The sequence below is a fragment of the Tachyglossus aculeatus genome, chromosome 5 (assembly GCF_015852505.1).
Source record: "Tachyglossus aculeatus isolate mTacAcu1 chromosome 5, mTacAcu1.pri, whole genome shotgun sequence".
In the NCBI taxonomy this organism is placed as follows: Eukaryota; Metazoa; Chordata; class Mammalia; order Monotremata; family Tachyglossidae; genus Tachyglossus; species Tachyglossus aculeatus.
In genome coordinates, this window is record NC_052070.1 from 54,442,243 (window position 1) to 54,464,737 (window position 22,495).

Consider the following 22,495-nt stretch of genomic DNA (forward strand, 5'->3'; position numbering starts at 1 on the left):
CTTGTCTGCTGTATGACTTTGGGCAAGTCATTTAACTGCTCTGTAACTCAATTACCTCATCTATAAAACCGGGATTAAGACTGAGCCCCATGTGGGACAGGGGCTGTGTCCAACCTGATTAGCTTGTATCATACCCCAGTGCTCAGAACAGTGTTTAACATATAGGAAGCACTTAACTATTGTTATTATTATTGTTATTTTATTATTATTATTAACTGACCATTGGCAAACTGCCCTAGATTTGGCTACGAACTGGGTCGAGGCTTCTCTGACAGCCACGTACCCCAAACACTGGCCACCATCTCTGCCACGACTCAGCTTCCATGCCTCTCCCAGGAGACAGGCTGGAAGGAGTAAGCGTGGGCAGGGTCTTCAAAGGAGAACATTCAGCACTTGATCTGGTCCCTTGAAGTCTGACCCCACGGAGAGCACTGGGTCCCCTGCAGACCAGCCTGTTTTCCGGGCCCTGCCTCCTCCGCCGTCCCCAACCGCTTCCCCTGGCCTGCATCTGCTCCGAGGGCCCAGCCAAGCAACCCAAGGAGTTCTAGGCCCCCGGCCCCCGCCCCTCTCTCTGGCCCCCAAAGCTCCCCAGAAAGCAGAGATGGCCGCACCACCAGAATCAATCCACCAGACCACTTTAATGTCTTCAGAGAACATCAAGAGGAAGGGAGGGAGACACTGTCACCAGCGAGAGCAGGGACTACCCACCCCAGGCCCCAGCCGAGTGGTCAGCGGTGGTCATGGTCACTGTGGGAGGGTGGGGGGCACGTGTAACGTGTACGGACCTCGGGAGACCAAGGAGTCGCTTTCAGAGAGTGAGGACCAGGGCCCCCGGCTCAAGGACAGATGGACGGACGGTCACAGTGAAGTGTCATGGAGAGGGAGGGAGGGAGGGTCTCAGCTGCCCGGGGTGCGTGGGGGGTGGGGGGCATTTTAGAGACAGGAGTCACAGGGTGGGGAGAGGAGAAGTCTCTCCCGGAAAACCTGCCAGTTGCGGGGCAGAGTCAGGCATGGGATCCAGGAGAGAGGGCTCCCAGTGACCCCTTTGCCAACCTGGGCCCCCGTCACTGGCAGTTAAGCAGCATCCGGCAGGGAAGGTTTGTGCCAGGGGCAAAATCCCAAGTGTACGAGAGGCCCTGTTATTGACTCCCCTTCCTGGCATCAAAGTTGGGGAGGGGTAAGAGCACCCATAGAGGGAGGGGAGGAACATGGAGAGCTGTGAGGGGCAGGTCACAAATCCTGCCTCCCTTTCTCCTCCATTCCTGGACAGAGGGGTGGAGGGAGAGGGCTTGACTCTCATGATCTGGGGGGTAAACTGAGGCACCGATTCCCAGGAATCTTGGCCTTTCCCATCCTGTTCCCTGCTTGCCCTTCTTCCCATCTTCCTTAGAGAGGGCAAGGGACTCATGAGGTCTACTGGGCCCAGAAGACAAGGTCAGACCCCTTCACAGGAGTATCCCCAGTCCCGAGCTGGAGGATTGGGGTAACTGAGGCACTGCCCAGACATGGGATCCCTACCCACCACCTGGCAGGCCCGGGGGTGGGGGTCCCCACTACCAGGCAACACTCCCGCGCTGGAGCCCCGGGGCACGGCTCTAGTCGGAGGCACCACGACTAGGCCCCAGACCCCAGCTCATCCATCCCGCTGGGCTTCCTGGGCCTCTGGGTGGGATCCCACCTTCATTACCCTATTGTCCCTCCCCCTGTGCCCCCGGCCTCAGTTGTAGAACACTTCATCCTCCGAGAGGGAACTGCTGTCCACGTAGCGGAGGAAGCTGGTCAGTGGGAGCTGGACGTCGCCACTGTCCACGGGGGCCAGGGGAGGGGCGGACTCTGATTGCCATTCCTGCTTCTCCAGACCCTCTGGCTGGGATATCTGGTGCTCCAGCCCCGCCAGGGGCCCCTGGCATAAGTCCCATTCCCCTGTCAGGGGGTGGGCCTGGGGGAGTGGGGAGTTGAGAGAAGAGGAGAAGGCCTGTAGGCTGCTATGTAGGGTGGAGTTACCCTGTCTCTGGGGGCCACTCTGAAGGCTGTCTTGAAGGAAGTTGTTCTCCAGGTCTGGAAGGCAAAGCAAAGAGGGTGGTAAGGGGGTTGAGGGGAACGGATTTAGCCTACTCTCGCTAGCCTCTGTGGCCCTGGCCCCTTCCACTTCCACCTTGAGAAGCAGCGTGGCTCAGTGGAAAGAGCAGGGGCTTTGGAGTCAGAGGCCATGGGTTCAGATCCCGGCTCTGCCACTTGTCAACTGTGTGACTTCGGGCAAGTCACTTCACTTCTCTGGGCCTCAGTTACCCTCATCTGCAAAATGAGGATTAAGACTGTGAGCCCCACGGAGAAGAACTTGATCACCTTGTAACTTCCCCAGTGCTTAGAACAGTGCTTTGCAAATAGTAAGCACTTAATAAATGCCATTATTATTATTATTATTGTGCCCCTGACCTCAAGCTCCAGTCCTCTCTCCTTGCTTTTCTGGTTTCCTCCGTGGCTGGGGGCAGGCAGGGGCTGTTTAGCCAGTGGCCCCAGGCCCATCACTTCTGCCCAGGAGTTCCTTGTCCAAGAGGCCTGGGCTCTGGGCTGGTCCAGTCCTAGATGCTTGGAGCCATGGTGGCCCAAATCCCCACCCAGGCCAGGGTGCCCGCCCCGGGCTCCACACCCACCTGGTGTCGGACAGCTCAGGTGTTAGGGAGTGCACGGGGGCACTGGATTCAGGATGAGCTCAGGCACAGGCAGGAAGTCCTGCAGGCCAGCCTCCACCGGGCTTCCCACTGCAAGGGACTCTCACATTGCCACGGAATCCTTGCACATAGGACTCCGAGCCTATGCTCTTCCCATTAGACCACGCTGCTCTCTCTTGCCTGAAGTAAGATCAGGTCTGTCCAAAAAAAAAATCGAGCAACAGGTCTCAGGTAGGGTGTGGGAAGCATGGCTATGGGAGACTGGTTTTCAGTTTCTTCTACTTCCCATCCGGTAACAATATGGGGCCAGACACTTTCATTTTCAGCATCGAACCTTCTTCCGCCCCAGGGTCCGACTCCCACAGTGTGGACACTGGCCCGGATTACACACTGGCCTGGGTGGGGAACACAATGGTTCTGGAGCAAGTAGGGAGTTCAGGGATTTCCCTGGAGAAACGCTGCAGGATCACAGGAGATTTGCCTACCTCTGCAAAATGATGCCCGGGACGTTAGGCTGTATGCCTGGCCCAAAGATGGCATCATGGGCATTTCTCTGTTCAGAATTTTGGAGGGGGCCATTGGTAGCTGCCAAGGGTGGGCCCAGCTTGGGCCCAGCAGCGTTCCCCGACTTGACCCCAGGCTGGGCTTTCAGCATGCTACCTTGGAGCTGAATGGCATCCTGGGCATGGTCCCTGTAGTGGTCCCCGTAGCGGTCCCCGTAGAGCATCGCGTCATCATCCAGCGAGGACCAGGCGCTCAGCGTGGCTTCCGTGATGGCAAACTGCTCGGCCACCCCTGCTCAGAGAGGAGCCAGTGTGGGTGAAGGAGTGGTCTCTGTAGGAAGGAAGAAGGGGACCCCACTCTTTGGGCCCTGGGAGGGATTGAATTAGCAGCCAGGCAAGGCTGGCACCCAAGAGAGCAACTGTCAAGACAGTTGTCTCCGTGGGATCCTCACCTCAATGCCCCTCCGTTACCCCCATGCCCATTCAGCACCCTGAGGTTGGATATACCCCATCCCGGCCAGGTCTTCCTGAGCAAGGGGCATGACTGAGGCTGTCAAGTGCTGGCCCCTTGGCCCTGAGCCCCTTATCACTCTTCCTCACCCCTGCGTCAGCTCCCACCTCCTCACTGACCTGCTGCAAAGCGGGCCTCCCGCAGCTCATCGGGAAGGTGACAGTAGTGTTCTTCTTCAGCCGGCGAAGGGGCCCAGCCCGCCCCAGGGGCGCTCCAGCCCTTCCACTCGATGAGGTGGGCCACGCGACCCCGAGCCATGGCCGTGGGCTTGGTGATGTGGTCCTTGATGCTCTGGACGACCCCTGGGGGGGCACAGATGAGCCAGAGTGAGAGCCCCAGCCGATCCCCCTGCTCCTCCACCTCTGCGACTCATCTCATCAACAGGAAAGTTCCTTCTGCGGCCTAACCTACTTCTCTCTTGCTGCCGCCGTCCAGCCCACGCTCTGCAGTTCTGTCGTCCGAGCCTGCCCGCCCTCCTCTGTGGCCCCTCCCCCGGCCGTGGCCCAGGAAGGATCGTGGGCAGACTCAGTTGAGCAGAGGTGGGCAGACAGGAACTTTGGTCACTACCTACCCACCAAGGAGGAGGTTGCTAGCGCGGCCACATTGTAGTTGCCAGAGCAGGATTGGGACTCCGAGAGGATGAGGTTGGAGGTCTTGAAGCACCTCTGCAGGAAGGAGCAGATGAGGGTGAGCAGTCAGACCTGGTTACCCCACCAGCCCAGAAATCCCCAATCACCTAGAGCCCTGAGCCTCAGGGTGTAATAATAATAATAATTATGGCATTTGTTAAGTGCTTACTATGTGCAGAGCACTGTTCTAAGCGCTGGTGGGGATGCAAGGTGATCAAGTTGTCCCACATGGGGCTCACAGTCTTAATCCCCATTTTACAGATGAGGTAACTGAGGCTCAGAGAAGTTAAGTGACTTGCCCAAGGTCACACAGCAGACATGTGGCAGAGCTGGGATTTGAACCCATGACCTCTGACTCCAAAGCCCGTGCTCTTTCCACTGAGCCATGCTGCTTCTCTGGCCAGGGTCATGCCAGGGGAAAGATTGAAGATTAGTATCCAGCTAAGAGGGCAGATACTCAGATTCCCAAATGGCCCCAGGCTCCTCCAGGGCTAAACCCATTGCCCCAAACTCGGGGACCCCCTTGCCAGCAACAGGTGGGGCCATCCAGCAGGAGAGGAGGGCGAGGGCTACAGGATGAATGAATGAAAAAGTCAACTGACCTGCCAGGGATCCCAGCAGAAATCCATCCGTTTTTCCTAGAACAAGAGGAGAGAGGGTTCAGGTGAGACCCGAAACCCTTTCCCTTCCCTTCTCTGATGCCACTCCAAGGCCTCAGCCATTTTTCTGAGGTGGGTGAAGGGAAGGAGGGAGAGAGGCTGGGCACTAAGGAATGAGCATTTCCAAATTCCCACCTTTACCTCCCTGCATTTGAATTGGGCACCTGGCCCATCCAGTTCCTGCCCCCATTTGTCGGGCAGAGCAGAGACGCTGGGGGTTAGGGGACTAGGAGGCCAGAGCCGGAGCCAGAGCCAGGACTCTCCCCAATTCTGTAGCTCAGGAACAGGGGGATGTTCAGCTTCTGGGCTGAACAGTTGCTCATCGCAAAGAGACCCCATCTTTCCACTCCCCAAGGCCTCAACTCAGAGGGGTCCCCTGCGCTCAGAGACTAGGCCTCCCCCCTCAATCTGCTTTCCACCTGCAGGACCAGTTCCAACTGCCCTGGGGGTCAACTAGGACTTCCTCTGCCTCAGACCCTTTGCAAACTGATTCCTGGTTTCCATCCACCTAGGAAATCTTCCGTCTAAGCGTCAGGCAGCTTGGGGTCTGCTGGGGAGACACAGGATGGGGCTGGGGCACCCTCACCAGGGTTCAGGAGTCAATGCTTCTTTTTGGTAAGTTGAGGCTCATTTCTGAAGACCACCGTTTTCCCCCAATTCCAACCTTTCTCCCTAACAAAATGGCCTGGCTTGAATACAGCTCCCTCTCCCACATCCCTGACCCCACAAGCCCCTCTCCAACGCAGCGTGGCTCAGTGGAAAGAGCCCGGGTTTTGGAGCCAGAGGTCATGGGTTCAAATCGCAGCTCCGCCAATTGTCAGCTTTGTGACACTGGGCAAGTCACTTCACTTCTCTGGGCCTCAGTTCCCTCATCTGTCAAATAGGGATGAAGACTGTGAGCCCCATGTGGGACAACCTGATCACCTTGTATCCCCCCAGTGCTTAGAACAGTGCCTTGCACATAGTAAGCGCTTAACAAATACCATCATTATTATTATTATTATACACATACAAACACACCCTCTACTTCTGTTGGGAACACAGCTAAATGGAAGATGGCAGCCGGAAGCACAGAGCCTGGATAATTAGCCCCGAATAATAGAGAGCTGACCTTGCTGGGGGCAAATTCCACAGACCATGGAGGTCCTGAGCCTGGTAGTGTTTGGCCGAGGGAAAAGGGTCAGAAGGGATCCAATTACCTTCCCAGAGAGAGGTGGTGGAGTGGCGGGTGGCAGGCAGCAGATGGGGGTGCCCGGCGTGGGGTGGGCCACACATCCAGGCATGGAGTAATCCTTGTGGACCCTCGAGACAAATTCTGAAAGAGAAGGAGAGAGATTGGGGTAGGAAGGGGTAGGAGAGTGAGTGACAGAGAGAGCAATGGGGGGCTCAAGTAGTTTGAGGTGGTGCTTTGGGCTCCTTGGCCCAAGGGTGTGACTCTGAGCCAACAACCCACCAACATCCTTGCCTCACAGCCGCTCTTTCAGGTGTTTGAAAATCCTGAAATGGGAAGCAAAGGCAGCAAGGCCTCGTAGCTGAAAGAAACATTAGCTGGAGAGCCAGGACACTTAGGACACTTAGGCCTCAGTTACCTCACCTTTAAAATGGGGATTAAAGCTCTGAGCCTCATGTGGGATATAGACTGTGTCCAACCTGATTAGTTTGTATCAACCCCAGGGCTTAGTGCAGTGCCTGGCATATAGTAAGTACTTAGGAAATACTATTTTTTTTAAAAAAAGATATGGCTGAGGTCCCATAGGGCAGAAATCTGGGACGGGGGTCCAGCTGGGTGGTATTGATACACCTTCCTCCTTCCAGAGACAATCCAGGAGTTGAGCACCAGCTGGAAGGTGGTGAGGAAATTGATTAATTACTGAGCCCCTATATTGTGCCAAGCACTGTACTAATCCCTTGAGAGAGAATGATAGAATAGGTAGACATGATCCCTGCCCTTGAGGAACTTACAGTCTAGTGGGGAAGACAGATACTAAAATAAAGTCCACATCGGGGGAGCAATGGAGTGTAAAGACAGGTACTTAAGTGCTTATTGGGGTGTCTTGTCTCCAACCCAGAGTGACGCCATGGACATATCTCTCCCAGAAGGCCCCACCTCCATCAACAATTATTCTGGTAGTGCATCCATAGAGTTTTCTTAGTAAAAATACAGAAGGTTTATCATTGCCTTCTTTCATGCAGTAAACTTGAGTCTCCACCCTCGACTCTCTCGCGTGCCGCTGCTGCCCAGCACAGGGGAGTTTTGACTTACAGTGGATTGCCTTCCATACACGAGTCACTGTCCAAGCTAGGAAGGGAATGGAAGGGGAAGGTCTCTGCTTGACTCTCCCTGCCATATTCAAGACTGACAGAGTACTGGAAACTCTCCAGGTGCCACCCTGAGAGGGTTGTTGGAGTGAGGGTGGGATCAACCAGTCAATCAGTCATATTTATTGAGCATTTACTGTGTCCAGAGCAATGGGTGAGTGTCAAAGAACTTAAGGGTACAGACCCAAGTTTGTAAGTGGTGCAGAATCAATCAGTGTTATTATTGAGCATGTATTGTGCGCAGAGCCCTGTGCTAAGCTCTTGAGAAAGTACGATACAACAGAGCTGGTAGACATGTTAAATGAATTGCACACTTAAAATGTGCCAGACTCTTCTCCCACTCCCTTCTGTATCGCCCTGACTTGCTCCTTTCATTTATCCTCCCTCCCATCCACAAAGCACATACGTACGTATCTGTATTTATTTAAATAAGCACTTAGTACAGTGCTCTGCACACAGTAAGCGCTCAATAAATACGATTGAACTGAATGAATGAATTTATGCATTTGAGTATATTAACGTCTGTCTCCCCTTCTATTCATTCAGTCAGTCATTCAATCGTATTTATTGAGCGCTTACTGTGTGCAGAGCACTGTACTAAGCACTTGGGAATTACAAGTTGGCAACATATAGAAATGGTCCCTACCCAACAGCGGGCTCACAGTCTGGAAAGGGGAGACAGAAAACAAAATAAAACATATTAACAAAATAAAATAAATACAATAAATATGTACAAGTAGACTGCGAGCCCTTTGTGGGCGGGAAATGTGTCTGTTAGTTGTTGTATTGTACTCTCCCAAGCGCTTAGTGCAGTGCTCTGCATACAGTAAGCGCTCAATAAATATGATTGAATTGAATGAATGAATTTATGTATTCATTTAAGTATATTAATGTCTGTCTCCCCCTCTAGACTATGAGCCCTTTGTGGGCAGGAAATGTGTCTGTTAGTGGTTGTATTGTACTCTCCCAAGTGCTTAGTACAGTGCTCTGCACACAGTAAGTGCTCAATAAATACGATCGAATTGAATGAATGAATTTATGTATTTATTTAAGTATATTAACGTCTGTCGCCCCTTCTAGACTGTGAGCCCTTTGTGGGTAGGAAATGTGTCTGCTAGTGGTTGTATTGTACTCTCCCAAGAGCTTAGTACAGTGCTCTGCACACAGTAAGTGCTCAATAAATACGATTGAATTGAATGAACGAATTTATGTATTTATTTAAGTATATTAACATCTGTCTCCCCTTCTAGACTGTGAGCCCTTTGTGGGCAGGAAATGTGTCTGTTAGTGGCTGTATTGTACTTTCCCAAGCGCTTAGTACAGTGCTCTGCACAGTAAGTGCTCAATAAATAAGATAGAATTGAATGAATGAATTTATGCGTTTATTTAAGTACATTAACGTCTGTCTCCCCTTCTAGACTGTGAGCCCTTTGTGGGCAGGAAATGTGTCTGTTAGTGGTTGTATTGTACTCTCCCAAGCGCTTAGTACACTGCTTCTCACACAGTAACCACTCAAGAAATACAAATGAACACGTTCCCTGCCCACAACAAGCTTACAGAAGGGAGGGAGACTAAGGTGGGGAGATGAGAGAAGGGAATAAGCATTTGCCTAGCAACCGGGGTTTTTTCGGAGACCTCCCCATCAACCACCCCAGCACCTGTTACCACCAGAGCTATGGGAACAGCTGGGAGCCCCAAGACAGGCAGAACCTGGAGGATTGTTGTCACAGCAGGTGTTGTGAGAGAGGCCGTGGGAGAGGGCAGGGGACAGAAGCAAGGATTGGGAGCACCGGAGGGAGAAAAGCGGAGCTGGAATAACCTCCCTGTGCTTTACACAACCTGCATGTTCTGGACAGATACAATCAGCAGCCATTACTTTTGAGCCAAGATTTGCCACTACATTTTCCACTAAGAAGGAAGTACTGTTCACCGTTGCAGTCTGGCGAGGGGGTACGAACAGCAGAGAAGCAGCGTGGCTCAGTGGAAAGAGCCCGGGCTTTGGAGCCAGAGGTCATGGGTTCAAATCCCGGCTCTGCCAACTGTCAGCTGCGTGACTTTGGGCAAGTCACTTCACTTCTCTGGGCCTCAGTTACCCCATCTGTAAAATGGCGATTAAGACTGTGAGCATCCTGCGGGACAACCTGATCACCTTGTAATCTCCCCAGCGCTTAGAACAGTGCTTTGCACATAGTAAGCGCTTAACAAATACCATTATTATTATTATTATTATTACTTTGGGCAAGTCACTTAACTTCTCTGTGCCTCAGTTCCCTCATCTGTAAAATGGGGATTAAGACTGTGAGCCCCCCATGGGACAACCTGATCACCTTGTAAATGCCCCAGCGCTTAGAACAGTGCTTTGCACATAGTAAGCGCTTAACAAATACCATTATTATTATTATTCTTACTTTGGGCAAGTCACTTAACTTCTCTGTGCCTCAGTTCCCTCATCTGTAAAATGGGGATTAAGACTGTGATCCCCCCGTGGGACAACCTGATCACCTTGTAAATGCCCAGTGCTTAGAACAGTGCTTTGCACATAGGAAGCGCTTAATAAATGCCCTCATTATTATTATTATTATTATAGCATTTATTAACTGCTTACTATGTGCAAAGCACTGTTCTAAGTGCTGGGGAGGTCACAAGGTGATCAGGTTGTCCCACGGGGGCCTCACAGTCTTAATCCCCATTTTACAGATGAGGTAACTGAGGCACAGAGAAGTGAAGGGACTTGCCCAAAGTCACACAGCTGACAATAGGCGGAGCCGGGGTTTGAACCCATGACCTCTGACTCCAAAGCCCGTGCTCTTTCCACTGAGCCATGCTGCTTTGGGCGTATCACTTACCTTCTCTGTGTGAGACCTCATCTATGAAATGGGGTTTAAGCCTGTGAGCCCCATATGGGACATGCACTATGTCCAACTGGGTTTGCTTGTTCAGTTCTTGGCACATAGTAAGCGCTTAGCAAGTACCACGATTAGTATATTATTAACAATTACCACAAAAAAGTCCACCAATCCCACAGCCCACCAGTCATCAGAAGACCACCAAAGATGACATATCCGGGGAGGCCCCTGGTAACCAATCAGTGGTACTATTGGGCTCTTACTAAGTGCAGAGAACTGTATTGAGTGCATGGGGGAGTACGGGATAAGCAATTTCTGCCCTCAAGGACGTTACAGTCTGGTGGAAGAGATAAGAGACCGTGCCCCCTCCCCCATCACTCCACCTTTACTTTACATAACTTTTGAGGAATCTCCAATCACCCCCTCGTTCCTCACTTGTGGGAACGACAGAAAGTACCCATCCCTTTCCTCTAGGATTATGAGGTACACACTCCTCAAGTATCCAATAAACACTTACCAAAATTATTATTATTATTAGTGTGAGAAGATATTTACAAAGCTTTCTTCTACTATGCTCTCAGTATCTTCACACTTTTCTTTTCCAATGGTACTTAAGTGCATACTACATGCCGGGCATTGTATTAAGTGCTGGGGTAGATACATGGGGCTCACCATCTAAGTAGGAGAGAGAGAACGGGTATTGAATCCCCAAAGTGACTTGCCCAAGGTCACACAGCGGGTATGTGGCGGAGTCAGGATTAGAACCCAAGTCCTCTGATACCCAGATCTGTGCTCTTTCCACTAAGCTATGCATCCCTTTTTGGAGATTGGAAAACCGAGGCTCAGAAAAGTTGAGTAACTTGCTCCAGTTCACAGAACAAGTTAGTGATGGGACTGGGACGAGAACCCAGATTTCCTGTCTGCCTTCCCAACTGTTAGGAAGCTGTGGCAGTTTGGAAGCAAATGGATTAATCAATGATATTTACTGAGCACCTGCTGTGTGCAAAGCACTGTACTAAGCACTTGGAAGAGTCCAATTCAACAGAGTTGGTAAATGTGTTCCCTTCCCACAAGGAGCCTACAGTCTAGGGGAGGCAAAGGCTAAAAAACAGCAGTACCGCTCTCCTGCCATTTTTCAACGATTTTGCCCTCTATTTTTGATTTCTTGTATTTGTTGATGCTCCCACTATCTATAATTTTTTTTTCCACGTCTTCCTTCCCTAACTTATAGAGCCCCTTGTGGAATAAATCCATGACATAACTGTTTATCTCGTCGTCACCCCAACACCGAGCACAGTGCCGGGCACATAGTGGGTGTGTAATAATGCCGTAACGAACCAGCTCTGTTGTTATGTACAAGCCCCCCAGCCCGGGTCATAACCACTGTTCCCCAAGTCCGGGGAGCAACAGACAACGGAAAACCCCACCTCCTTCCCCCTCAGAACTTTGGTCCTGTGACATCATGGATCTGTTGCCATGGTGATGCCAGAAATGAACCAGCCCTCTGTGAAGTCACTGGCTCTCCTTGCCCTGCTGGGAATAAGGCCTGCGGACGTCACTGGGATTGGAAAAACACAGCTGAGGGGGCTCGGAAGAATAGGGGAGGGAGGAGCCAGCGATTGAGACAGGGAGTGAGATCAGAGAGAGCGGGGGTCAAAGAGAGGACCTACAGAAAATCAAACTGCAGCCCCCTCCTTCCTCCCCGACAGGATCCAAGGAGATCACCTGGCCTGGCTCACTGGCTCTACTCACCCAGCCAACCCCACCGGCCAGAGACCCCCAGACTCCTTCCCAGCCCGCTCCCTCAGGGTCCTGGCTCCTCAGTGGGTGGGCTCTGTCACCGTGGCAACCTGAGGGCAACCTGGGGGAGACCCAGGTTCCACCATCCCTGAGCGAGGCTGGGGAGGGGCGCTCAGCTGAGGGGAAGTGGCATGACCTGGTGGAAAGATCATAGGGCCGGGAGTTGGGAAACCTGGGTCCTTATTCCAGACTGCTACTTGCCTGTTGGGTGATTTTGGGTAATTCATTTAACTTCACCGTGCCTCAGTTTCTTCATCTGTGAAGTGGGGAGTTTGATACCTGTTCTCCCTCCTCCTTAGATTGTGAGCCCCATGTGGGACAGGACAATATCAGATCTGGTGATATTGCTTCTACCCCTATGCTTGGCACCTGGTAAGAATTTAACAAACATCTCAGTTATCATTATTATTAGCTTGAGAAAGCACCACAGCCTAGTGGATAGAGCACAGGCCTGGGAATCAGAAGAGCCTGAGTTCCAATCCCGGCTCCACCATTTGTCTGCTGTGTGATCTTGGGCAAGTCACTTCACTTCTCTGTGCCCCAGTTACCGCACCTGTAAAATGGGGATTAAGACTGTAAGCCCCAAGTGGAATAGGGACTGTGTCCAATCCATTTTGCTTGTATCCAACTCAGCTCCTAGTTCAGTGCCTGGCACGTAGTAAGCACGTAAAAAATACCACAGTTACTATTATTATTATTATTACCATGCCCTGACCTCCAATGAGTGAGAAAGAACAGAATCATGAAAGAGGCAGCGCCCACGGACCTGGGCAGCCCAGCCAGAGGGGAGTTTTGAGAGGGATGAGGTGGGACCTTCGTCTAAGTCAGGACTCAGACTGGCTCAGCACAAGGAGTCCAAATTCTAATCATCAGAGCTTCGAGCTGGAAGGGACTTGAGCAATCACTTTGACCGTCTTCCTGCCTTGGCAGGCTGACACCTAAACCTTCCCAGTGAATGAGACGACTGTCTCATTTATTTTTTATGGTATTTACTATATGCCAGGTACTGTTCTAAGCACTAGGGGATGATACAAAGTAATCAGGCTGGACATAGTTCATGTCCCACACGGGACTCACAGTCTCAATCCCCATTTTACAAATACCACCACCATAACCTTCCAATTCTCAATCAATCCATTCATCAACCAATCAACTATATCTATTGAGTGCCTGCTCTGTGTCAAGCACTGTACTAAACGCTTGGAAGAGTAGACTAGAGTTAATAGGCCCGATCCCTGCCCTCAAAGAGCTTACCGTGGAGCAGTACAACCTCTAGTCTGGGTAGTTATTATCACTATTGACGGGGGCAGAACTGGGTCTCAAGACGGACACCTGCTATCTCTGGGGAAGCCAATGGGACTCTGCAGCAGGCGGGATTCTAGTGTAACTCAATGTTCCCCAAGGGTGAGTCATCGCCACAGGTGCGGTGCCCAGACCAACAGACAGGCTGCCTGTCAGCGATGCCAAGGCTGTTACTAACACTAACTGGCTCTCCATAACAGATATTTTTAGGACGCATTGTTGGCAGGGTGGTACTGTCTTGAGTTGCCCCTGATGATTTTCAGAGCAGGCGGCAGCTGCCTCCCCTCCCCCAAAGATTAAACTGCCCCCAACTAAGCATTAAATGGTTTAAGAGCTCTTCTGGCCCCCATGAGGGATGGGGTTGTGGGGGGGGGGGCGGGGGGGGGGTCCCAGATTGGATAGATGAGTCTCATCTCTTTGGTCTTCCTGCTTCCCTGTGCAGAGTGAGATTAGCTGCCTGACGTTCCTCCAAACCTGAATTTCACAACTTCCCCGAGTCAGACCCAAACTAATCCGGTTGACCCCAGGGTGATGGAGCCCAGGTGTTTGGCCTATGATGACGAAGCCTCTGGATGAGGGGGCTGGGGAATCATCACAGTGGGAGAGCAGGTTAGGACAGAGTCAGGGCCAGCCAGGAGTTTGCCTCCTACGAGACCGGGGAAGGCCAGGTTGAGGACCAGATAAGGGACCATTTCCCCCTTTCTAGCTCTCTTTCAGCCCTGCCTACAGCAGACAGAATCCATCATTTAGAAAGATGTCCTGAAACAAGTCTGGGACCAATCTTCCCCCAACCTCTAATAATTATAATGGTGGTATTTGTTAAGCACTTACTATTCGCCAAGCTGTGGAGTGGATAATCAGGTCAGATACAGTCGCTTCCCATGTGGGGTTCAAAGTCAAAGTAGGAGGGAGGGAGAACTGGTATTCCATCCCCATTTTACAGTTGAGGAAACTGAGGCCCAGAGAAGCGGTATGACTTGCCCAAGTTCCCACAGCAGGCGAGTGTGGACATAGGGTTAGATCCAAGGTCCTTTAACTCCCGGATCTGGGCTCTTTCCATGGTACTAGGCCATAATGCTTCTGTCTGACAGCCGATTGTCAGAATTCCCAGAGTAGAGGGGGATTGTCTTCATCCCCGGGCCAACCTGTTGGACCAATCCGATCCCAAGGTTGGTCAGTGGGATGAACCTGGAGCAAGAAAATGATGATCGGTGACAAGGGGACCCTCTGAGATCTCTCAGCGGGATGAATTCCTCAGCTTTTGGGCTTTGTTTTCAGACCAAGGCAACATTGGCTCAATTTGGACTTGGCAAATCCAGAGTCAAACATTCCTGGCTCTCTGTCATGCTGATGGAGTGCAGGTTGGGAAAAATGAGAGCCTGGAGGCCAAGTATTCTTCCCTCAATCCTGGGGGTCAGGAGCAAATCTCAGTCCCCAGTTTGCTGAGTGACCTTGACCAAGGGGCGGCACTGCCCTAAGCTTCAGCTTGCCTTATGGCAAAATAGGAAAGTGAGTCCATCCTTCTTCCTGGGTGGCTCAGGGCTAATGGTGGTTCATCGTGGGCTGGAGAAAGCTGTTAAGAATCATAGCATTAGACCTGGAAGCAAAAATCAGGGGTCTGCGGTTATTCAATTCGCCTCCATGTCGCAGACGCAGGCACGATGTGGAATCTGAAAATCATTTCTTCTCTTCCTGAGGGGGTAAGAGCTTACTCAGGGATTTTTATTTTTATTCACTTCTCCTCTCAAAAGCTGGTTGCAGCACTGCTGTATAAAACAACAAAGAAACCATAGGAGATTCTGCACAGGTTCCTGGACCTAACAGAGGAGGGAGAGTAAATCCAACGGTCTCGATTTCTGACTCAAGCATCCTTCAGAAGGCAATTTGGAACTCAGCTGGTGAAACGATTTGTACAGAGGAAATAGATTCTCCTTCCCCTCCCCCTCCCCCCAGGGATAACTTGAACCAGAAACCCAGAGGACATCGAGGACTTTAAGCAACCTTCCAAACAATCATTCGCTCAGGGAAGACGCCGTAATGATTTTGCCCAGTGGTTGGTAAACCCCCAGCTCTTGGGCAAGGATCAACTGGAAAAGTATTTGTATGGGCTGGTAAACTATAAGGCTATTTGCAAGGCTGGGTTAACCTGAAACTTCTGCTGGTTTTGAATTTTCCACGTCAGCGTTGATTGCGTGGAGTTCTTTCACATCCGCTTTGAAATCGATGCAAATCACAGACAAACATGCCCAAATCCCCGCAAGCAGTCAGCAGCCTGTTTCTTGCTAAAACCTTGCTGGATGCAGTGAGCCAAGCTTCCAAAAGTTTTCTTTTGTTGTTCTCTGGTGCTAGGAGATCAGGGGAAACCCTTCCCTGGCTCACCGGTCCCCTCAGTCTTTGCCACGCAGCCCCGGGGTTTGGGAAGTAGAAGGGTCTTGCCCAGCACTCCTCTTCTGATAGAAGCTCCCAACAGGAGTTAGACCAGTGATCTAGAAGCCCGCATTGGAGCAGCCCCCAAATGCTGAATCCTTGGAAGCTGGAGGGGGTGGGGGGCGCTCAAAAGAGAGGTCAATGCTCTGCATACAATAAGCACTCAATAAATACCACTGGTTGATTAAATTAGGAGCCCCTGCACACCCTCTTCTCCCATGGTGAGAAGCAGCGTGGCACAGTGGGTAAAGCACGGATCTGGAAGAGCTCGATAAGGTCATGGGTTCTAATCCTGACTCTGATATATGTCTGCTGTGACCTTGGGCAGGTCACTTCACTTCTCTGGGCCTCAGTTACCTCATCTGTAAAATGGTGATTGAGACTGTGAGTCCCACATGGGACAGGGACTGCATCCAACCCATTTCGCTTGCATTCACCCCAGAGCTTAGTACAGTACTTGGAACACAGTAAGTGCTTAACAAATACCATCATCGTCATTATTATTATTATTATGGTGGGCCATTCTGGTGAGGCAGGGTGGCTGAGGGGAGAATAGGGGAGAGGGCTCTTCTCCAGCCCCATTTCTTTGAGGGGAGGAAGGCAACCGAGGGCTTAGGACCCTCCAGGGGCCACATCAAAGACACTGCTTGGAAGGTCTCAGGCCCCTGAGCCCCAACTGAGGCGAGTCAAAGGTTCTCATCTTGGATCAAAAAAATCAATCAATCATATTTACTGAGCATTTACCATGCAGAACAATATAACAGAGTTGGTAAAACCCATTCCCTGCCCACAACAAGCTTACTATCTGGAGGAGGATGTCAGCGATCCAGGGCAGGGAGAACTGGGCTGGCAGAGGGGGCTACTGGACCCATGAGTTGGTTGGCCAAGCTGGGGATGACCCCCACTTCTCTCTCCTTACATTCTGGGTCCCAGATTGTGCCATTTGTAGGGAGGAACTCAAGACCATTCCTCTGAATTGCTCTGCCCTTCCCAGGCCTTCCCACTGGCCACTGCTGGGATGGAGGAAGAGGCCCAGATGGCGAGGCGAAGACCCCAGCCTGGTGCGGGTCTGGGTCCCAGTGGGCCTCCCTCACCTGCGCCCTCAACAGTGGGAGGGTCTGTGTCCACAATATGCATGAGCCCACCACCATTACCCTGTAAACCTTATGGAGAGTCAGGGGTGGGGGATCATTCTGGAGCCCTTGGCTCTTGGATTCAATAAATAAGAGTTCTATAAATACGATTGATTCATTCATTCAATAAATCGTATTTATTGAGTGCTTACTGTGTGCAGAGCACTGTACTAAGCGCTCAGGAAGTACAAGTCAATCAATTAATTGATTGACTCCATCCACGGGCTCCACACGGAGGCTTGAACCTTTCTAGGAGCAGGCCTGTGGGGCAAGGAGCAGTGTAAATCGTTAGCACCTCGGGCTCCAAAGGGCCTTGAGAGATCATTGGATCTATCCCACCTGAGTTCTCCTGTCCATAAACAACAAAAGATGGGATTCCCTAAATCCAGGTTTTGCTGTGGAGTTTCCTTGACCTGGGGGCCTTGGAAGGGGAGGAAAAGAGTGGAGTCTACCATTTTTGGGGGGAAGCCTGTTTGGAGTTCCTTTACCCTGTCTGGAAGACTGGGGTGATGGAGAGGATTGGGAGCTGGGGAGGTAGGGCGGGAGCTATGTACTGAATTCCTTCCCCCAGCTCAGGAGCCGGGACTGGGGAACGTCTTATCTGCCCCGAGACCCCCGGTCACAGTGGACAGCAGATACAATCGCCCCACTGGACCAGTGTGAATGGGGCTGGGGCTGGGCTGAGGTTGGTTGGGGCCGGAGCAAGGGCTGGGCTGGGGGTGAGTTGAAGTTAGACTGGGCTGGGGCTGGGTTTGGGCTGGACTAGATTGAGCTAGACTGGGCTGGGGTGGACTGGACCAGGATGAGGCTGGACTGGGCTGGGGCTGGACTGGGATAGGGTGGACTGGGCTAAGGCTGGACTGGATTGGGCTAGGGCAGACTGGACTAGGCTGAGGCTGGACTGGGCTGGGGCTGGGTTGGACTAGAGCTCTACTGGACTGGGATAGGGTGGACTGGACTAGGCTGAGGCTGAACTGGGCTGGGACAGGACTGGGCTAGGCTGAGGCTAAACTGGGCTGGGGCTGGACTGGGCTAGGCTGAGGTTGGACTGAGCTGGGGCTGGACTGGGCTGGGGTTGGACTGAACTGGGCTAGGGTGGACTGGGCTAGGGCTGTACTGGACCGGGCTAGGGCAGACTGGACTAGGCTGAGGCTGGACTGGGCTGGGGTGGACTGGACTAGGCTGAGGTTGGACTGGCTTGGGGCTGGACTGGGCTGGGGCCAGACTGGGATAGGGCTGGACTAGACTGGGCTGGGGCAGGCTGTACTAGGCTGAAGCTGGACTGGGCTGGGGCTGGGTTGGGCTAGGGCTGGACTGGACTGGGCTAGGGCAGACTGGACTGGGCTGGGCTGAAGCTAGACTGGGCTAGGGCTGGGTTGGGTTGGGCTGGACTGGACTTGGCTGGGGTGGGCTAGGGCTGTACTGAAGTGGGCTAGAGTGCACCGGACTAGGCTGAGGCTGGACGGGACTGGGGTGGGGTGGACTGGACTAGGGTGAAGTTGGACTGGGCTGGGGCTGGGTTGGACTAGGGCTGTACCAGACTGGGTTAGAGCAGACTGGACTGGGCTGGGCTGAAGCTAGACTGGGCTAGGGCTGGGCTGGGTTGGGCTGGACTGGGCTGGGGATGGGTTGGGCTAGGGCTGGACTGGGCTAGGGTGGGCTGGACTGGGCTGAGACTGGACTGGGCTGGGGCTAGACTGGGCTAGGGCTGGGCTGGGTAGGGCTAGGGTGGACTGGACTGGGGCTGGGTTGGGCTAAGGCTGGACTGGACTGGACTAGGGTGGACTGGACTAGGCTAGGTTGGACTGGGCTGGGACTGGACTGGGCTAGGACTGGACTGGGATGGGGCAGACTGGACAAGGCTGAGGCTGTACTGGGCTGGGGTTGGGTTGCACTAGGGCTGTACTGGACTGGGCTAGGATGGCCTGGACTGGGCTGAGACTAGACTGGGCTAGGGCTGGGCTGGGGCTAGGGCTGGGCTGGACTGGGGTGGATTGGACTAGGATGAGGCTGGACTGAGCTGGGGCTGGGTTGCACTAGGGTTGTACTGGACTGGGCTAGGATGGACTGGACCGGGCTGAGACGGGACTGGGTTGGGCTGAGACTAGACTGGGCTAGGGCTGGGCTGGACTGGGCTGGGGCTAGGGATGGGCTGGGCTGGTCTGGGGCTGGACAGGACAGGACTGGGGTTGGGGCTGGACAGGACAGGACTGGGCTGGGGTTGGGGCTGGACAGGACTGGGCTGGGGTTGGGGCTGGACAGGACTGGGCTGGGGTTGGGGCTGGACAGGACCGGGCTGGGACTGGGGTTGGGGCTGGACCGGGTCTGCGTCTGGTCTGGGGAGGCTGGCCTTCTGCCCGCGCTGAGCGAGGACCACCCACGGGCCCGTGTCTGTCCCCTCGACCCCCAGCCTCCCTCCCTCCGTCCCTCCCTCCGTCCCTCCGTCACTCACCGCTGGACACGCAGGAGCCCATCACGGGGCGAGCGGCGGGCGCGGGCACCAGACCAGGGACCAGGGACCAGAACCGGGACCAGGACCGGGGGAGGGACCCGGAGCGGGAGCGGGAGCGGGAGCGGGAGCGGTCCTAGGAGCCTTCCCGGGGGTCATGGCTGTCCAGCCGCGCTTCGGGGGCCGCTCCCGCTCCGCACCACCGACCGCGACGACGACCCCGCCCCCAACCCCGCCCCCGCCCCGAGTTTGCGGGCCGGAGCGGGGTCACAGCGGGCCCGGGGGGGGGGGGGACCGGGGCGGGAGCCGGGCGGGAGACGATGGAGATCGGGCCGGGCCTGGCAAGGACGGACCAACCCCCCCAGCCCCAGGGCCGCCGGCCCCGCCAGACTCACCTGTTGCTCCAGGGACCAGAGGACAGAGACAGTGAGAGACACAGAGAGACACCGGGAGAGACAGAGAGAGAGAGAAGGGGAGCGGGGAGATGGAGGGAGGGGGGCGGGAGAGACCGTGGTGGGGGGGGAGGAGGACAGAGAGGAGGATGGAGAGGGAGAGACAAAGCGAGGAGAGAGAGAGAGAGAGAGAAGGAGGAGAGAGAGGAAGGAGGGAGGAGGGAGACAGAGAGGAGAGAGAGCAAGGGAGAAGGAGAGAGAGGATGGAGAGAGGGGGAGAGAGAGGATGGAGACAGAGGGATAGGAGAGAGAGGATGGAGAAAGACTGAGAGAGGGAGGAAGGAGGGAGGAGGGAGACAGAGAAGAGAGAGAGCAAAGGAGAAGGAGAGAGAGGATGGAGGGGGGGAGAGAGAGGAGAGAGAGGATGGAGACAGAGGGAGAGAGGGAGAGAGGGAGGAAGGAGGAAGGAGGGAGCCAGAAGAGAGAGAGAGGGAGAAGGAGAGAGAAGATGGAGAGAGAGAGAGAGGGAGGGAGGAAAGAGAGGATGGAGAGAGAGATGATGGAGAGGGAGAGGAGAGAGAGGATAGAGAAAGAGTGAGAGAGGGAGAGAGGGAGGAAAGAGGATGGAGAGAGAGATGATGGAGAGAGAGAGGGAGAAGGAGAGAGGAGAGAGAGAATGGAGAGAGAGGAGGGAGGGAGGGGAGATGGTGGAAGGGAGGAGGCGAGAAAGGGATGGAGGGGGGAGGAAAGAAGGGAGGGGAAAGGAGGAAATTCGGGAGGGAGGAGGAAAGGAAAGAATACATTGAAGAGCGGTTGCAAAAGGGCTCTATGTCTCCAAGATGTGCCCAGGAGCAGGGGGGAGCGGGCAGAGCGGGCACAGGTGGCAGGAGCCGGGGCGGGCCGGGGAGGGGAGCGGACAGAGGCGTCCGGGCCTTGCCACAGATCCCTCGCAGTGAGGCCGGACTGCCCCACCTAGCCCTGCCCAGCCCTGCCCAGCCCTGCCCTGTCCTGTCCAGCCCCATCCTGCCCTGCCCAGCCCTGCTCTGCTCTGCCCTGTCCTGCCCCTTCCATCCCAGCAAGGACCAGCAAGGGCGGTGAGGCGGGGATGGGCAGGGCAGAGGTGGTCCAGGAATTTCCTGACGACTTAAATGAACGTTGCAGGCCAAGAAGAAGCCAAGAAGCACTGATTAGTGTGGAGTCGACAGCTCAGGAGCTTTGGCCCTGAGATCCCAGAATTTCCCAGGTTGTGGGTGCCTGGTCTCAGGCTGAAAGATCATGCGGAACCAAGAGAAGCAGAGGGCTCTAGTGGGTAGAACACAGGCCCGGGAGTCAGAGGACCTGGGTTCTAATCCTGGCTCCACCGCTTGTCTGCTGCGTAACCTTGGGCACATATTACCTAATTGCTCTTTGCCTCAGTTAACCCATCTGTAAAATGGGGAATACAACTGTGAGCCCCATATGGGGCATGGACTGTGTCCAACCTGATTAGCTTGTGCCTAGCCCAGAATTTAGTACAGTGCCTGGAATATAGTAAGCAATTAGCAAATACCGGAACAATTCTTTTTTAAATAGCCGCATCTACTGTGAGGGCACCCTGGGAAATCTATTTTCATTATTGTTGTTATTGTGGAATGTTTTCCTATATTGTTGATTCATTGATTCATTCAATCATATTTATTAAGTGCTTACTGTGTGCAAAGTACTGCACTAAGTGAATGGTAGAGGACAACAAAACAATAAACAGACACATTCCCTGCCCACAGAGAGTTAGTTGATGGCTATAGAGAACAGTGGTTTAGTGGAAAGAGCACAGGCTTGGGAGTCAGAGGACGTGGGTTCTATTCCCAGCTCCGCCACTTGTCTGCTGTGTGACCTTGGGTAAGTCACTTCAATTCTTTGTGCCTCAGTTACCTCATCTGTAAATGGGGATGAAGACTGTGAGCCCCACGTGGAACAACCTGATTACCCTGTATCTACCCCAGTACTTAGAACAGTGCTTGGCACACAGTAAGCGCTTAACAAATACCATAATTATCATTAGTATTATTATTATCCTTGTCCCTCACACCATCAAGACTTTGTGTCTAGAAAAGATGAAGGGACTGGGGGAACCCCCCGTATCATCCCCCTACCCAGACCCACAGCACTTAACGTGCATATCAGTAATTTTATTTATTTACATTAATGTCTGTCTCCCTCTCTAGACTGAGAAGTGGCATAACCTAGAGAATAGTTACAGGACTGGGTTTCAGAAGGACCTGTGTTCTAATAACAGCTCCACCACTGTATATATGTATATATGTTTGTACATATTTATTACTATATTTATTTATTTTACTTGTACATATCTATTCTATTTATTTTATTTTGTTAATATGTTTGGTTTTGTTCTCTGTTTCCCCCTTCTAGACTGTGAGCCCACTGTTGGGTAGGGACTGTCTCTATATGTTGCCAACTTGTACTTCCCAAGCGCTTAGTACAGTGCTCTGCACACAGTAAGTGCTCAATAAATACGATTGATTGATTGATTGATTGTCTGCTGTGTGACCATGGGCAAGTCAATTCACTTCTCTGGATCTCAGTTCCCTTATCTGTAAAATGGGGATTGAGACTGTGAGCCCCATGTGGGACCTGGATCATGCCCATTGTGATTGGCTTGTATCTACTCCAGTGTTTAGTGTTCTCCTAAGTGCTTAGTACAGTGCTCTGCACATAGTAAGCCCTCAGTAAATATGACTGATTGACTGACTGACTGTCTCTACTTCTGAGGCACAATGTGGTGAGCTGCAGGGCTACAGGTGTGGGGGCAGGACCCTTCCCCCCACTGGCCATCTCCCCTGTTATGTCCCACGC

At 53.0% G+C, this 22,495-nt stretch overlaps 1 protein-coding gene across 1 annotated transcript; it reads right to left on the minus strand.

Moving 5' to 3' along the window:
* Window positions 1-619: 619 nt before the first annotated feature.
* FAM131C (family with sequence similarity 131 member C) lies at window positions 620-19,423 on the minus strand. The gene is made up of 7 exons (XM_038746892.1): window positions 19,254-19,423; window positions 6,174-6,289; window positions 4,918-4,953; window positions 4,258-4,351; window positions 3,806-3,988; window positions 3,333-3,467; window positions 620-2,058 (listed from the first exon to the last, which is right to left on the minus strand). Exons 1-7 carry the CDS (start codon window positions 19,273-19,275, stop codon window positions 1,718-1,720), a joined length of 927 nt encoding a protein of 308 aa, XP_038602820.1. The 5' UTR covers window positions 19,276-19,423; the 3' UTR covers window positions 620-1,717.
* Between the last annotated feature and the right edge of the window lie 3,072 nt (window positions 19,424-22,495).

Coding starts and splice junctions, on each gene's coding strand:
- FAM131C (XM_038746892.1), bottom strand. CDS start 19,275: ATGGGCTCCTGCGTGTCCAGCG. Junction 6,290..19,253: donor GGGCTCCTGCGTGTCCAGCG/GTGAGTGACGGA, acceptor CTTCTCTTTCAG/AATTTGTCTCGAGGGTCCAC. Junction 3,468..3,805: donor GGAGGCCCGCTTTGCAGCAG/GTCAGTGAGGAG, acceptor CTCTCTGAGCAG/GGGTGGCCGAGCAGTTTGCC.